Raw genomic sequence first — 16,738 nt, 5'->3', positions numbered from 1 at the left:
CTGTGCTGTCCTTTTTTATTTGTCTGCGCCCTTAAGCCTCTGGGTCATGTGGTGTGCATTTTAAATATATTAAAATAAAGCTAAGATGATGAAAGTGTCTCTATTAAAACAATTACTTCTTACAGAGAACCTTCTTGTATACTCCCCTGCCAGGAAGCCTTTAGTAAATTCATCAGATTACCTGTTATACTCTCATACTTGGTATCTTCCTACAATGTCTATTTAACTTTAACTGGCCTGGTACTTGGTCCATCAGGACTTCTTTTCATCTAATTTCTAAAAATCCCATGGTATATTCTCCTGCCAGGTATCTGTTCACAATGTCTGTAATCTCTGAGTAATTTAGATGGATTACCTGGTATACTCCCCTGCCAGGAATCCCTTTCTGGGGTCTGCCGATCCCCTGTTATACTATCCTGCCAGGTGTCTTCTCCTCAACATGCTTACTGCCTGATGCCCTTCTTTCACCAGGCTTCTCCTTATTGTTCCCACTGTGTTTTAGTTTACCAGTTTTATTCCTTCACTGTATATACTTTCTTGGCTTAAGGTTTTACTTGTCCTATTTCATAAATGGTGACTTGGTCATGGTCGACCTTTTGACTTCTTCAATAGTATTCATCTGCTCTCTGCAGCACTTGCTCCATATTGATATTTTGAATATGGAGATTTGTTCAAGTTCTGACTTTTAATTCCTTCATTAACATTCATTGGCTTGTGGCAATACTTGCACCAACCTTCCCCACATTGACATCTCACACATGAAGACTTTGGAAAATTCTGTCTGTTTTCTGCTTACTCGATTTTCAAAATGAGTTCAAGGCTTCACGTACCTGTCTGAAAGTCCTGGGCCCTCAACATCTCGGGGCAGACTCGCCAGTGTCTGGCACTGCCCCCAACGTGTGTCACATTGCTGCGGTGAAGCTCTCACCTTGGGATGGCATCTTCCGCTATGCAGACCTCCTCTCAGCTCTTCCACTGACACTGCACTCGTCTGCTGGTCCAATATTTGACCGCACTGCCGGTAGTTTGTTGCTGCTGCGGTTCACCGGCAGTCCTTTTCCAGTGCCTGGGGCTTCCTCCATGGCTAAGCACCTCTCCAGTGAGCACTGCCCGCAAGCAACAACCTGGGAATACCCGTTCCCACCAGCATGATCCGTTCTCGCACCTCTGCCTTCTCCCGTGGTACTGCTTCCTTGTACCTCCGTTCGGCTTCTCCTCCTTCGTTAAAGGCGGACACCATTTTTAAATGTGCTGCATAGTTGTGCCACCTCATAACAACTAGCCTGCGTATTCAGTTTCGACTCCTTTCTCCTTGTCCCAGTACTTGAGGTTTTATGGGAGTTGAGTCCATAAGGTTTATTAGACTTTCCAGGTAATTTTGTTTGTGTTTTTTGGGTAGCACAAACCAGAAACAGGAGGTGTTGTGTGTGTTCTGTACATATGAGGTGACAATGGTATTCTGTCTAGAATGTCTGGTAGGAAGGGATTTTAGGATTTTGCAACTGGAGGTATTTGTATAATAAGAACATGCCATCAGGGACTTAGAAATTATATGGTCTTCTTAATTTAGGAGGGAAGAGTACAGTGTCTCTTCTGATGGGGTCACCACATCTCCCCGACAGCCATCTCCTCCCATGTGATCCTCCCTCATAATACCAGCCCAGGGTCAGGATCAGGTAGTCTGCCATTTCCTGGCCACTTGGGACGAGATCTCCGGCTGGGGATTAGTGATGACTCCATAGGATTCATCACAGGATCCAGGGCATGACTATCCTAATTTCTTTGAATTCGCTGAGAACACTACAGTCCTGCACCTCTATGCTCACTTATCCCATAAGGAGAAATTAATACATTGACCTATTTATTCTGTTTAAATGTGCATAATGCGTACACAGTAAAGTTATTTTTCTGAAAGTTAATAGTTTCTAAGTGTAATAAAAATTGAAGGTAAATGTAATTGTTTCACAGAACCAAACCCTCAAGATAAAAATATGCTTTTTAAAAATGAGCATAAGGAACGTGTCGAAAAGGGTAGTAATCTTGTGTTTCCTTCTACTAATTGCAAGTATGCCTCAAATAGGTAATCCATATTATGACTGCTTGGGGTCACTGGGCGTTGGAACACTCTTGGCAACAGTGTCAGCATTTCTGATCTACACTAACACTGAAGCACTGATTGGAAGATCCATACAACCTGAACAATTGCAGAGACTCACCGAACTGTTGGAGAGCGACCCTGCAGTAAGGTAAGGAAAGGGTATAGTTTCTACAACTAGAAATGTAATGTGCTTTAAAGAGTTTCTTAAGCCTCAGTGCATTGAAGGTATGTTAGGATGTTATCTTTATTGACTAAGGTAGGTTCTTGTTTTATGTATAAATTGAACACTTGTATTTGTCACGGAAAGGGCAACAATAACAGAATCAGTGTGGCCTAATTTAGGAATAATGTATAATCCAAAATGGTGCTGTTTAGTGCTTTTTGTTCCAAGAGTGGTGGGTTTTAATTCTTAATTTTGAGCATGGAACACATTTTCTTCCCCAGATAGGTACTCCTAAATCCTGTCAACTTTTCTCCATACTTGTGTGAAGTTGTCCATGTGAAGGGGACTGATGGAAAAGCATGTTGCAACATTGGCAAATACCGTTTTGGCATTTGCAGTTTTTTATTGCATTTTACTTTTATAGGTAAGAATACAGTAAATACTTCTACCTAACCATTGATTCCAAACATGTCTGCAGTTTTTGCAGACGCATCACATTAGTGTTAGACGTGGTAGAAAGACTTTGCTTTACTGCAGTCTACACAAGTATTTTTGCTCTGTCTTTTGCTAATGTTACATGTCTGCAGACTATCTTGCAGACATGTTTTGAACGTTATAGTAAGCATTATGATTTTAGGAGTGAGTAAGATGGCAAGGTCCTGGAAGCACTAATGTTGAAGGGAGCAGTGGTGAGCTTGGTTGAAAGGCATTAGGCATAGGGTGAGTTAGGATGGTAGGCATGGGTGAGGTTATGGCATAGGCATGGGTGAGCTAGGCTCTGGGGTACAGGTAGGACAGGTGAGCTGGTTGCCATAGGCAGGGCTGGGCATGAATCTGTAGGTGTGGTTAACCAGGGGTGAGGTAGGGTTAGACTAGTGGCTGGGTGGGTGAGTGGGGTAAAGAGGGGTGAGTTAGGGTAGGGGATATATGAGGGCAGTGGTGGCAGTGTGGGTGCAGTTGTATGGGTTGGTGGATTCACTGGTCTAATTGGGGTTTAGTAAGTGTGGGTCAAGCAACACAATCCCTTTTAGAGAAAAGGTTTCATATACATGTACAACTAAACTAAAACTGGGCTGCAGCTGAGAGGGGTGGGTAGGGAAGAGCAGATGTGGGCAGAGAGGGGCAAAGAACAACTTATTTGGGGTTGGTCGGGGTGTATGGGGCAGTGGAGTAGGTGGGGCAAAGATGGGAGAGGAAGGGTGGAGTAGGATGCGTGGGGTAGCAAAGAGGTGGATTGGTAAGGTCAGGTTAGCGGGGGCCTAGTGGGGTGAGATATAGTCCATGGGGGTAGTGTGATGTGGGGTGGGTGGGGGGGGGTAGGGTATTGTTAGGACCGTTTTTATGAAGTCCATCCATCGGCTTAGTAAAAACCATTCAACTGAGATAGTACAATACATAAAGGAAACCCTACTGCGTTTTGGTCCGAACTTTGTAAAATGGGTCCTAGCCAATTACCAAAGTCCCTCCACGAGACTACGCTTAAACGGGGCCAAATCCGGCAGAATAAACATAACCAGAGGCACAAGACAGGGCTGTCCCCTTTCTCCACTCATTTTTGCCCTGTCTATGGAGCCATTTGCAGACGGAGTCCACCTTAACCCATCGATACAAGGCCTCACAATCAAAGGGGAATCCTACAAAGTAGCCCAATATGCTGCTAACACCCACCCAAACGAAAGAATCTATAGGAGCCCTATGGCAAACCCTTGAGGAATTCCGAACAGCCTTGGGGTTCACAATAAACATTTCCAAATCTGTGGCGATGGGCTTCAACATCCCAAAAAAAGCTCAAAACGGCACTGGAAGCTGAGCATCGGATCCCATGGGTGAAAAGGAGCATCAGCTACATAGGAGTTAAATTACCCAGCAAAATGGAGAAGCTGTACAAGACAAACTTTCCAGTACTCTTCAAAGAGTTAAACAACATTGGACGCTGGAGAAAACAAGAAATCTCATGGTTTGGTCGGATCACGGCGATAAAAATTAATTTAATCCCATGGCTGCTATACTTCGCACAGGCCCTTCCAGTGGCAATCCAGAAAAAAGCCCTACAAAAGCTGCAAGGGGACATACTGAACCTTGTCTGGGAAGGAAAGAAGTCACGCATCCCGAAACTCATCATGCTCCGGAGTCCCAGATGTGGCCAAGTATTGCCTCGCATCTCAGCTAGCCCCAGCCTTCGCTTGGAAACTTCTTGCTAACTGCCCCCGGTGGCTACAAATGGAAGAAGATTGGAGCAAGACCCCGATTGAGACGCTGTCCTACTGCAAAGAACCCAAGGGGACCCAAGAGCAGGGCCCTCTACCCTCAACGAGGAACACAGTCGCTAGCTGGAAAAAGGCAGCCCGCCTATGGAAGTGCAGAAGTACAATGGAACCCCTCACACCAATCTGGAACAACCCAGACTTTTCTCCGGGAATCCAACCAAATCATTTTGTGAAATGGAAAGACAGGGGCTTGGAGACCATGGCAAACTTCTTTGAGAATGGACGCCCACTAAACTTCGAGGAGTGCAAAACCAAATTTAAGATCCTGAAAACAGAAAGGTTCCGCTACACGCAACTGGCTTTCGAATGAACTAGTCAAGAAGCATGGCAGCAGAGAACTGACAGCACTAGAAGACACTCACTGCCAACCCTCCGAGGGGGAAAATCTCCACGTTGTACAAAATACTGGACAGGACTGACCCCACCAAAAAAAAAACATACATGCCAAAATGGGAAGACCACATCAGAAGAATGATTGAACTGGAGGAATGGTATCCCATCTGGACCCGAGCGCAAAAAATCTCAAAATGGGTTCAAAGTTTGCTATAGATGGTACCGCACCCCTGAGATCCTAAACAAGTGCAACCCAGCTATCCCCGCTCCGTGTTGGAGGGGCTGCCCAGACCAAGGAACCCTGTTCCACCTCTTTTGGACTTGCCCCAAAAGCCACCCAATTCTGGAGGAACACCCTTGAACAGATCAAAGCAATTACTGGGCTTACTATCCCCTGGGACCCGGGAATCGTGTTGCTGGGTGCGACGGGAGATGGTCAATTCCCCTTAACAGGCTGCATGGCGGACCTCTGCTCTCACCTATTAACAGCCACCAAAATCTCCATTGCCAAACTATGGAAAAACCCGGAAGGTCCATCTACGCAAATGTGGTGGTCCAAAAGTTGGGAAATCGTAGCAGCTGAAAAAGTCACGGCCATCAGACTCGGCAACAGGTCTAAATTCGAGCGTACCTGGGCCCCCTTCCTGGACTTTGTACAGCAATTCCCTGGCATGGCAAGGCAGCCCCCGGTGGTGCTTTGGATGGAAACCCAGGACTGAAAAGAAAGGGGCATAACAAATAGCTGGTGTGTGGAAAGACTCCTGTTTACAACCGGGTCGCTAAAGGCTGTGTAGACTAGAGGCACAAATCCGCAGAGACTTAGGAACCCATCCTAAGGCCAAACACAGAGACATACCGATAGTTTCATAACACGCCAACTGCGAATGAAGCAGTCTTCCCGTTCCTACCCTGAACATTGCTCCCCCCACCCCCAAACCCCCCATCTAGTTATTATTTGTTCTGTTCTTGGAGAAAGTCTTATTTGTTATGATTCAGTTATACTAATTGCTGTTTTCTTCTCTTAAGTGCCATAACAAGTCTGAAAAGCATGCAACACTTGAATATTTGCAAAGCTTGTTGTGCCAAAAACAATAAAAACAATGTTGGAAAAGACTCCACTTAGTGTAAGGCTGTACCGCCTGAGTATATGGTAACGTAGACGGGTCAGCCAGACTTATCTGAGAAGGGAGAGAGGGCTGTAGGAAAGTACATAGAACCTGTAGTATACCAAGGATTCAATAGAAACACTTAAAACCAGAAGTAATATAAAAAAAATAAAGGTTTATTATAAATACAAGTAGGCCAACTTAAATCTTGGGGTAAGTACTGGTCATAGAGTCATAAACACATTATAAAAGGGTAGTAGACCATGTCCGTTATGCAGTGAAACTCAGCAAAGACATCACATAATCGACCAACTCTATTACCAGGATACTTTCCTGAATAGTGGAACACAGATTCAAGGAACAATATATACCTCTAACTACTTCTAGGATAACAGTTCTACTAGGTGAGTAAGACCTTTTTTGGTGTAATATACAATTACAGTTGCTTTTTTGCTCAGTGCAACACAGTCTAAGATAAGCACAAACTCTTTACACTAATTTAGAATGCACCAGGCAGACCAATGTCATCTACACCTAAAGAACGCGTTTCAAGAATGGCACACAGCTTTTCTAGGTAGGTAAAACCTAATATTGTAATAGACTATTACAGTTGCTTTTCAGTTCAGTGGAACACAGACTGAGGTAAGCAATAACTCTTTAACTAATTTTAGGATGGCCCAAGGCAGACCAAAGTAAGTAAAATGCATATACTTTTTAAATGAGCCATCAGCAACTTAAAGGTAGGCATACACCTAAGACTGTTTTATCATCTGTATGAAACAGACCAGGGAACATAAAACCCAATGTTACACTTTATGAATGACTCAATGTTGTTCTGGGTAGGTAAAACCGAAGAAGAGTTATTACAATCAGGCTATAGAGCAAGTTAGGGGAAGCAAGACCCAGTTGGGAAACACATACACCTATTCCCTGAAAGAAATAGTTAGTGAAGCCAACCGCATTACTTTTGGGGAAGAGACCCAACCAATTCAGAGGTGAGTAAAATAACCTTATATATAATTGTCAGAATGGCACAACACACATTCAAGGTAAGTAAACACTTTTGTAACTGTGCACTCGGAGTTACAGTTACCAACCAACTCTTTCACAAGTAATTACTTTAAAAAAAAATTGTGATACTTTTCAAGACAGAATCATTTACTTGTCCAGCATGGGGTCTGACATGGATTAACATGCTCATGAATATTCCCAGTCGTCAGACCGGGAATCCTAGGTATAGAAAAAAATCAGTATCAGTTTCATTTCTGATCTCTTTCTTATTAATAACCAATCACTGGTCTCTGGGTCATACTGCCCCCAGCCAATGACCCCACCATCGTATGCCACGGTCCTGGCTCAGCCTGTGGAGGCTACACCAGTGGAGGCGCCCTCAGGACCCAGAGTCTCCCTGCCACTGTGGAGGGAGTCGTCGTTCAGGCCCATTGAGAAGACCCCCACGAAGTCCTCGTTGGAAAAGGTGGGGGAGGGGCTGGTGGCCATCGTGGATACGGACACGACCTCTGAAGAAGAGCTCATCGAAGTCATGGAAGAGGCCCAGCCCATCGGGAGGGATCCCGACGAGAGCGACGGGGTCGCCGACCAGGCTCCTCAAGAGCCCTCGCGCCCGTCGTTTCCGGCGCCGCAGGACACTTCGGCGGCCAATTTGTTAGCGATTCAGTCCTTATGTTCGGAGATAAGGACAAGGTTGCCCCTCCCCCCGACGGAGGTACCTGAGCCAGACCCGACGGGGGAACCGGAGCCAGGACCTTCGGAGAGTCCACCGCATAAGAGGAGGACGACACATCCTACACCACCTCTCCCGCCTCTGCGGCCTTCTCTGCCTTCCCCCCGGTCTACTACCCACGGGGATGATACAGGCATGGACACGGCTACGACAGGTACAGATGACGACGGAGGCGACGACGGGACGTGTCCCCGCCCGACGAGATTGGATCCTTCCATGCCATGATTTCCAGGGCATCCGAGCTCTTCCAGTTCTGCCCCGAAGAAAAGAAGGAAGGGTTCCTTTACCAATGGCGCGAGGCTAAAAGGAAGGCGGTCCTCGCAGTACCGCTTCTTGATGACATCTGGGATGAGGGGCTCGCCCTCCTCAAGAACCCTGCCACGGCGCCTGCAAAGAGGGACCGGTACGAGAAGAAGTACCGGGTCCCCGACGCTGCCCCCTTGTGTCTTACGGCGCAACCTACCCCGGTTTCGGTCGTTTCGGCGGCGGCCAAGAAGAAAGCGGGGGCGGCATCAGCCTCGACTTCAACCTCCCCGCTGGACGGCGAGGGTAGGAAGCTGGATGCGATGGGACGACGGGGTCATCTCATCTGCAGCGATGACCATCAAGGCGGCCAACGCCCTGGCCATCGTAGCTCGCTACGACAGGGAGTTGTGGTTCAAGATCGCCCCTCTGTTGGACTTCCTTCCGGACGCCAAGAGGGCTGAGGCCCTGGAAATCTTACAGGAAGGTGAGATTGCTTCGGACCACGCCATTACGGTGGCTACGGACATCGCCGACCCCGGTTTCCGTCAGTTGGGCAACGGCGTTTGCCTGAGATGACGAGGATGGCTCAAGGCGACGGATTTCCGCCAGGACGTACAGACCAAGGTTTTGGACATGCCCTTCGATGGGAACAACCTTTTTGGCAAGGCGGTTGATGAGTCCCTTCAGGCGATCAAGACGGACACAGAGACGGCCCGTGCACTGGGTGTGCTCCAACAGCGACGGCTGTCCTTTCGGAACTCCGGAGGCATACAGGGTGCCTCCAAGGGAGCCGGCAGTAGCTCCTCTACATACCGTCAAGCGGCAAGATCTTCGTCGCAGGAGGCCTACAGGGGACGAGGCAAGTCGAGTGGATTCCGCCGTCATCGCCAAGGTGGTCAAGGAGGCAAGGCAGACTCCAAGCAAGATTGAACCGACCGTCGGGTCGGGGCCCCGCCGAAGCACCCCGGTGGGAGGCCGGCTGACGATGTTCGTAGGCGTGTGGGAGTCCATCTCCACCGACCGTTGGGTGCTGGATGCCCTGGCCCTGGGGCACACCCTCGAGTTCCAGAAGAAGTGCCCCTGCATTTCTCCCGTGGCCAGGAAGGAAAATCACGTCCCTCAACTGCTGTTGGAATTAAGGGCGATGCTCAGAAAAGGTGCCATCAAGCTCGTTCCAAAGAGGCTTCGGGGCTCCAGAGTTTACTCAAGGTAAGAAGACAGGAGGATGGCGTCCCATCCTGGACCTGCGACGACTGAACAAGTACATCAAGGCACAGAAGTTCCGGATGGTCACCCTCCAGCACGTGCTGGGACAGCTGGAGGAGGGCGATTTCCTGTCGTCGTCAGACTTGGAGGATGCGTACTTCCACATCCCTATTCTAAAGAGACACGAAAGTTCCTCAGGTTCGTGGTCCAAGGGCGGCACTACCAGTTCAAGGCCCTCCCGTTCGGATTAAAATCGGCGCCCAGGGTGTTCACCAAGTGCCTAGCACCGGTGGCGGCACGGCTGCGCCTACAGGGGATCCACGTCTACCCCTACCTGGACGACTGGCTCATACGGGCAAGGACAAGGGAGCTCGCCGTAGAACATACTGCGAAGACCGTCCAGCTGCTCACGGACCTGGGATTCTCCATCAACTTTCCAAAATCCCACCTGGTCCCGTCGCAAGTCGCCCTGTTTCTGGGAGCACAGCTTGACACAGTGGCGCGGCTGGCCTCACCGTCGGAGGAAAGGATCAGGACCATCCTGGGAAAGGTGCAACGTCTGCGGGCCACGGACGTGGCCAGAATGAGGTCTATCAAGTCCCTTCTCGGAATGATGTCCTCCTGCATTTATCTGGTGCGCCACTGCAGACTTCGGATGCGGCCCTTGCAAGAATTCCTCGACGCCCACTGGATCCAATCGACGGGCAGCTTGGAGGACAGGATCCCGCTCGACGAAGCGTTCTGTCAGGCGATACGATGGTGGGGTACCCGCTCTCATCTGACGGCGGGAACAGGGTTCCTAGCCCCGGCCCACCAGGTGACGGTGACGACGGATGCCTCCCTGGAAGGTTGGGGAGCGCACACCGGGGATCTCCACGCAAGAGAGGCCTTTGGCTCCCGGAGGAGAAGACACTCCACATCAACATCTTGGATCTCCGTGCAGTGTTCCGGGCCCTCAGGTCTTTCCTCCCGTCCCTCAGGTCTTTCCTCCCGTCCCTCAAGGGCAAGGTGGTGAGGATCTTCACCGGCAACACCACCACGATGTTTTACATTCGGAAGCAGGGTGGAACCAGATCCCCTGCCCTATCTAAGGAAGCCCAGGATCAGTGGCATTGGGCCGTCGCCCAAAGGATGTTTCTGGTACCCTTTCATCTGGCAGGGATAAAAAACACCATCGCCGACTCACTCAGCAGAGAGCTGCGCTCGTGCCCCGAGTGGGAACTGCGCCAGGATCAAGTGGATCGACTCTTCCGACGATGGGGCGAACCCCAGATCGATCTCTTCGCGATGGCGGCAAACTCCAAGTGCCGGAGGTTCGCCAGCAGGTTTCCCCAGCCGAGGAGCATGGGCGATGCTTTCTCGTTCACCTGGGACGGCCTATTCCTTTATGCGTTCCCGCCGTTGCTACTCTGGCTCGTCAACCAGCTCAAGAGGTCCCGGTGCAGGATGATCCTCGTCGCACCGGCGTGGCCGAGACAGATCTGGTTCCCGGACCTTCTGGACTTGTCAGCGTCCACACCAGTCCAGAGAAGGAGGCGCCATTCTTCATCACGAACCAGGGTCGCTGAACTTGCAGGCCTGGCTCCTGCAGCACTAGAGTTTGGAGGATACGACATCCCGGCCGACTGCAGAGAGGTTCTTGCAAAGGCCAGGGCATCCCCAACTCTCAAGTGCTACGGACATAAATGGAAGAGGTTCTCTGTCTGGTGCCGTGCACAGAAGATTAACCCTCTGCGGATTCAGGCCCCTCAAGTATTGCCGTACCTACTGTCCTTGGCCAAGGCTGGCCTATCTCACGCTTCCATCAAGGTGCATCTGGCTGTCGTCTCACGTTACACCAGAACTACAGGACGGGCGTCCTTGTGGTCTCATCGGCTGGTGAAGGAATTTATGAAAGGACTGTTCCGATCATTCCTGCCGGTGAAGGCCCGTGCCCCGGCGTGGGAGCTCAACGTGGTGCTGACTAGGCTCATGGGGGCCCCATTCGAGCCTATGCATTCAGTGCCGTACAAGTTTCTGTCGTGGAAGACAGCATTCCTCGTGGCCATCACCTCTGCACGACGAGTGGGAGAGATCCAGGCCCTCTCCTGTAAACCTCCATACCTGACATTCCACGAGATGAGGGTAGTGCTGAGGATGCACCCCTCCTTCATGCCCAAGGTGCCGTCGGACTTGCATCTCAACAAGCTTTTGGTGTTACTGTTTTCTTCCCGTCACCTTCGTCGCCGGCTGAGAGGACTTTGCACTTGCTGGATGTGGCTAGAGTGCTGAAGTTATACGTGGACTGCATGAAGAGTCTTCGGAAGACATCATAGCTGTTTGTGAACTTTGGACATGTGAACCAAGGGAAGGCTCTCTCCAAGGCTTCCATTTCCAGACGTCTCTCCGGCTGCATCATGCACTGCATCATGCACCGTCACCGGTTGGCAAAACGACCGTTGCCCGGCCGTCCGAGAGCCCATTCAACCAGAGCGATTGCTGCTACCATGGCGTTCCTGTCTGGTGTGCCCCTGATGGACATCTGCAGGGCTGCTACGTGGAGGTCGACGCACACCTTCACGAGATTCTACTGCGTCGACCGGGATTCCATGGAGGAGTCCAGAGTCGGCCAGGCAGGGCTGCGCAACCTGTTTGCCTGAAGGTGAGCCTGGTGAGGAGGTAAGAGATGCTTAGTGTTGAGTTGTTGAAATGCTTAATGTTGAGCCTTGCCACCTCCCGTGGTTGTGCATGTGTGTACTGCTATTTATTCTTGTATTCATGAGCATGTGAATCCATGCCAGACCCCATGCTGGAGAAGGAACAAGTTACTTACCTGTAACTGTTCTCCAGCATGGGTCTGGCATGGATTCACATGCGAACCCTCCCGCCTACCCCTCTGCGGCTCTTCACTTGGTCATACTGCTACTTTACGTGCTACCAAATCTGAGGATGGCTGCAAGGGGCGGGGCTTAGGGGGAGGGCAGTCATTGGCTTGGGGCAGTATGACCCAGAGACCAGTGATTGGTTATTACTAAGAAAGACAGATCAGAAACGAAACTGATACTGATTTTTTTCTATACCGCGGATTCCCGGCCTGACGACGGGGAATATTCATGAGCATGCGAATCCATGCCAGACCCATGCTGGAGAACAACAGTTACAGGTAAGTAACTTGTTCCTTAGCCAGCCCTTCCCTATTCTATTGCATGAGTTTACTCAGAGACAGAAGAGGGGCCCTGGTTGTCTAGGTGCCAGCTGTAGGCAGGGTGAGATGGGGTTCTGTTGCCTGCAAAAGTCAGAGTTCCTGTGGAAGACCGTTTAAACAAGTATGTAGTTCCCTTTAAAGTTAGTTGTGGGTCCAGGGACTTCAAAGAAGATGCCCTAGGAGGATTCCAGCAGTGGGCCTGGGCAAACTGGACCAGAGGAGTCCCAATCGCCACAAAGGTTTACAGAAATCACACAGTCCCAAGGTAAGTAAATACCCTAGCCAACACAGTACCTGAGCACAGAAGAAGAGTTGCAGCAGGGAAGACTTCAGGATCTGCAGCCAAAAACCCTGTTGTGAATTCCTTTAGCATGAAGTCAGAATACAGGACACTGGAAGGACTTTTGCAGCAGTGATCACAGGGAAGCCTCTAGGCAAGAGGTTCTTTGCATGGTTTGCTCAGCACAGAAAAAAGAGGTTGCAACGGGGGAGACTTCAGGTCCTGCTGCCAAAAACCTGGTCGCTGAATTCCTTGTCATGAAGTCTGAAGACACAATGCTGGAAAGGGTTCTGCAGCAGGAATCGGCAAGGAATGCTCCAGGAAAGAGTATCTTCATAGCCGGATGTGGATTCGGCACCCTTTTCAGGAGCCATAAGAAGACTGATTAACGCTGATTGGATACTTGTCGTTTGTAAGGTTCGGCACTCTTCTGGGGGGACATTTTGGACTCGATTCAAGTCTCTGAATGTCCAGCACGATGCCACCAAAGTTTCAGCTCTATTTGGAAGACCATGCAATGCACAATGGCTTAAGGTGCCAGGACATTGCAGCCCGTAAGCTTTCAGCACGACTTGGGATGGCTCAAAATGCAGGTAGACTTGAATCTAGTGGATTTCACCAAGGTCGGGGTCATCTTTTTCGGGATCCCAGGTTGATTAAAAGGAAGGGTAACAGTAGGCTCTGGTTGCACAGTGGGCTCTCTGGTCGCTGGAAATTGCTACCGCCGTCGTTTCTTTTTCCTCTTTGGTTTCAGCTCCAGTGGTTGATTTGTCAGCAGCTTCCAGGTTTGGAGTATTTATTGTTAACTACAGCACAACTTCTGCATTCTCTCCCTGCGTTTTACAACAAGTGGCGTTCTGGCTGTCCAATCAGGACATCTTGCCCCCCATTGAGAGTTAGTTCCTGTCAGGCAAGGTGAAAGACAAAGGGCTGCAGAGTTTTGGACTCGTCACTCTGTTCCTGCCTTTCCAAAAACTCTGGAGCCTGGGCAGGATATCCACAGGATTCCTGCCGAAGACAAAACAGCCACTGAGGTCGTTCCTGCCTAGAATGGCAAGGGAAGACATCAGAAACAGCAAGCACACAAGAAATGGCAAAAAAGGAGGCCACCATTTTAGCGAATAATGAAGACTAAAAAGTCATAAGTAGTTACACTGACACCAGCCATTCAAGGAAACTTGCAATTTTAACAAAATGTTACCTGGAAAGGAAAAAGGGATACATTGTATCCTCCCAGCACTCCATATAAGGTGGGGTGTGCTGGCTCACTATATAAAATGTAAAGGGGGATGAAAATCTCTCTATACTACTTGGGAACTGTAGTTCACCCAAGTACATGAAAGAGAAATTCACAGGGGAGCCCATAGGGGCAAACCAGCCTAAGCCCAAAAGTTATAGGAAACTAGAACTTCTATCATACACTATGGAGCGACATAAAACGGTTACTCATAAAGAGTAAAAGACTAGGTGCGAGGGGGGAAAAGATTCCTCTTCACCTAGGGACAAGGTAAAATAGTTACCTAGTCAAAGCATAAAGTTTTGGGGCTGACATAGGTCAGGAAGATTTATCATTGATATCAAACCCTTACCTAACCGGTATGGTCAGGTAATGTAATGTGTAGTACTTGTAGAGCGCGTATTAAGGCCCAAGGGCATCTAAAGGGTAGCAAAGTGGATGTGTAGGGTGAGGTGTGGGGGTAGAGTGGGTGGGGTTTAGTGGGGTGAAAAGGCTGGAGTAGAGGTAGGGGAGGTTTGGGTTTCAGTAGATGGGGCAGAGTGACGAAGTAGGGGTGTGTGGAGATGGAAGGGTGGTAGGGGTACAAGGTGATGAGGTAGTGTGTGGAGAGAAATGGGGTGGGGTCGAGTGCAGGTGATTTAGCTTGGAGATGGGATGAAGGGATAAAGTGGGTGGGATGATGTGGGGTGGGTGGTGCTTGAATGTTGGTGAGGTAGGATGAATGGGGGTTAGAGGGGGATGAGCTTGAGTTGGTGAGGTGTAGAGAGTGGTGCATGTGTTGGGGTAGAGGAAGGATGAAAGTTGGTGGGGCGATATTGTAGTTGTGTGCGGTTGGAGACTTGTGTAGTGAGATTGGATGGCAAGGATAGAGTAGGGTGGTGTATGGTAAGTAGATTTGGTAGTGGTGTGAGGTTGGGTGAGGTAGATGGGGTATGGTTGGTCACTGTAGAGCGGGGTAAGGTTGAGTTGGTTGGCTTAGCTGATGTGACTGGCTGTAATGGGGGGTGAAGTAGGTTGGGTGGGGGAGGTAGGATGGGGAAGTATAGTGGGGGCAGTTAGGGTGGATGAGGTTAAGTTTGGGCATGTTGGATGGATGGGTGGCAGTATGGTAGGATGGGGATAGACTTGGGAACACGTGAGTGGGGTGAGAAAGGTGCGGGTAGAGTGGGGTGGTGATGGGTGCACAGGAAAGAGTGGGGTGAGGTAGGGTCAATGGGGGTTAGTGGGCTGAGATATAGTAGTTGGTGATCGGGTGAGGTATGGTGAGTGGGTATGGTGGGTAAGGTACTGTGGGTGGGGGTCGTGTGGAGTTGCGTAAGGCAGTATGGATTGAGATGTGAAGTAGGATTGGTGAAGGGTTGGTTGGTTGGTTGATTGGTGTGGGTAGAGGTCTACTCACACTGAAGGTGAGGTTGAGTGGATGGGGTAGAGAGGGTTAGGTAGATGTTTGAGGGGTGAGTGTGGTAGAGTAGTGAGATGGTGTTGAGAACAATTTTATTTGCACCTTTCCTGCCATAGATTCCTCTTGGACCCCCATTTCTTTTTCTTGTTCTGAACCCTGTCCTGACTTTATGGAGGTCAGTAAAGTCTTCTCCTTTGCTTCCCTTGCCTGTTTTGCACATTCTAATGGGGGGAAACTGATAAATGTCCAAGACTGTCTCTCTTTATGGATGCAAGTATTTTTACAATTGCACACATCATGTTACAGCGAAGTGCAGTTAGGATACGTTGTATCCTTATAACTTTTATGTAATGGGTTTTTGGTTACTTTAACAATGTGCCTAAAACAAGCTGGTGCAGCAGTGATTGTTACTGTTTTTGTGATATTTTTCTCGTTAAGTTTTGCATTTACCTGAATTGTCCAGTAAAGGTTGCTAGGAACCTAGTACCACAAGGTTTTCAATGGTTCTTTGGCTTTCCTACTGCCTTCGCAGGCAGCCCTACACATAAATGGTGTATCAGCCACATGTACTCCCTAAAAATAGGCAAATACTCCAAAATAATAAAAAAGGGGAGTAAGAATACTCCCAACAAAAAATGGGGAAAAGACAAGTAGGGCCGTGTGCTCCTGCTTTCACCCACACTGCTCCATGGATATGTTTGGACCAGTAGTGTACATAGTACCACTGGAAGAAATTACTATTATTACTGCCTGATTGGAAGAATTAAACTTGTATCTTTTTTAATGTGTATGAATATGTAGGTGCAAAGGAATAATTATTACAAAAACATTTACATTTTCCAGTTAAAACGTTTTTACTCACTTATAAAATGTTTCCATTGGGAATTAGACTTGCTTCCTAAAAAATATAATTTTGCTCCCAACTTAAAAAAATAGGGAGTAAAATAATCCCCCTTCAAAAACCTATCTGGAGCACTGTAGGAAATGCCTTAAATGGAAATAGCTTTCTGGGACTGTCCAGTCTCAATCCACATCCTCAGGCACCCGAAAGTCTGTTGCTGGACGGATGTGGTGACCAGTGGTTGTCCGTGATTAGACAACCCTGGGCTGTTTAAATGTTGCAGGTCCTTACCATTGGTGGGTTTGGACTTGCTCCCAGTCTGAATCTTGGATAAAAGGATAACTGTCCAGCAGATCTCCATTGGAACCAATACTTCTACAAAGAAAAACAGCCCGCTGATGACCACTGCCCACTGCAGCTGACCAGCAACAACTTCAGTTATTGACCTGATGTAGCCCTGGTCCTCTGTCTGATCTCAGAAGACCCTTGTTGATGCTTCAACCTCTGGACCGCTTGGAACAAACAGTCTGGACCCCTGCTCAATGATCCAAGCCTTCAGAAGAGTCCCTGGACCCAAAGGGTGTACTAACCAACTCTCTCCTGGTCTACCTCTCTTAAGCAGTCTTTGTGA

General features: G+C 48.9%; 1 protein-coding gene across 1 annotated transcript in view; it reads left to right on the top strand.

The window, feature by feature from the left end:
• The window catches only part of SLC30A9 (solute carrier family 30 member 9), a 1,100,681-nt gene that overhangs the window by 770,123 nt on the left and 313,820 nt on the right, over positions 1-16,738 (top strand). Inside the window, exon 15 of the mRNA XM_069631745.1 lies at positions 2,081-2,246. Coding sequence (XP_069487846.1) covers positions 2,081-2,246 — 166 coding nt within the window. The remainder of the gene's footprint in view (positions 1-2,080; positions 2,247-16,738) is intronic.

The sequence above is a fragment of the Ambystoma mexicanum genome, chromosome 6q, assembly GCF_040938575.1.
Source record: "Ambystoma mexicanum isolate Mex_15411 chromosome 6q, UKY_AmexF1_1, whole genome shotgun sequence".
NCBI classification, from domain to species: Eukaryota; Metazoa; Chordata; class Amphibia; order Caudata; family Ambystomatidae; genus Ambystoma; species Ambystoma mexicanum.
Note: the sequence above shows the minus strand (reverse complement) of the source record. Positions and strands in the feature narration are given on the sequence as shown.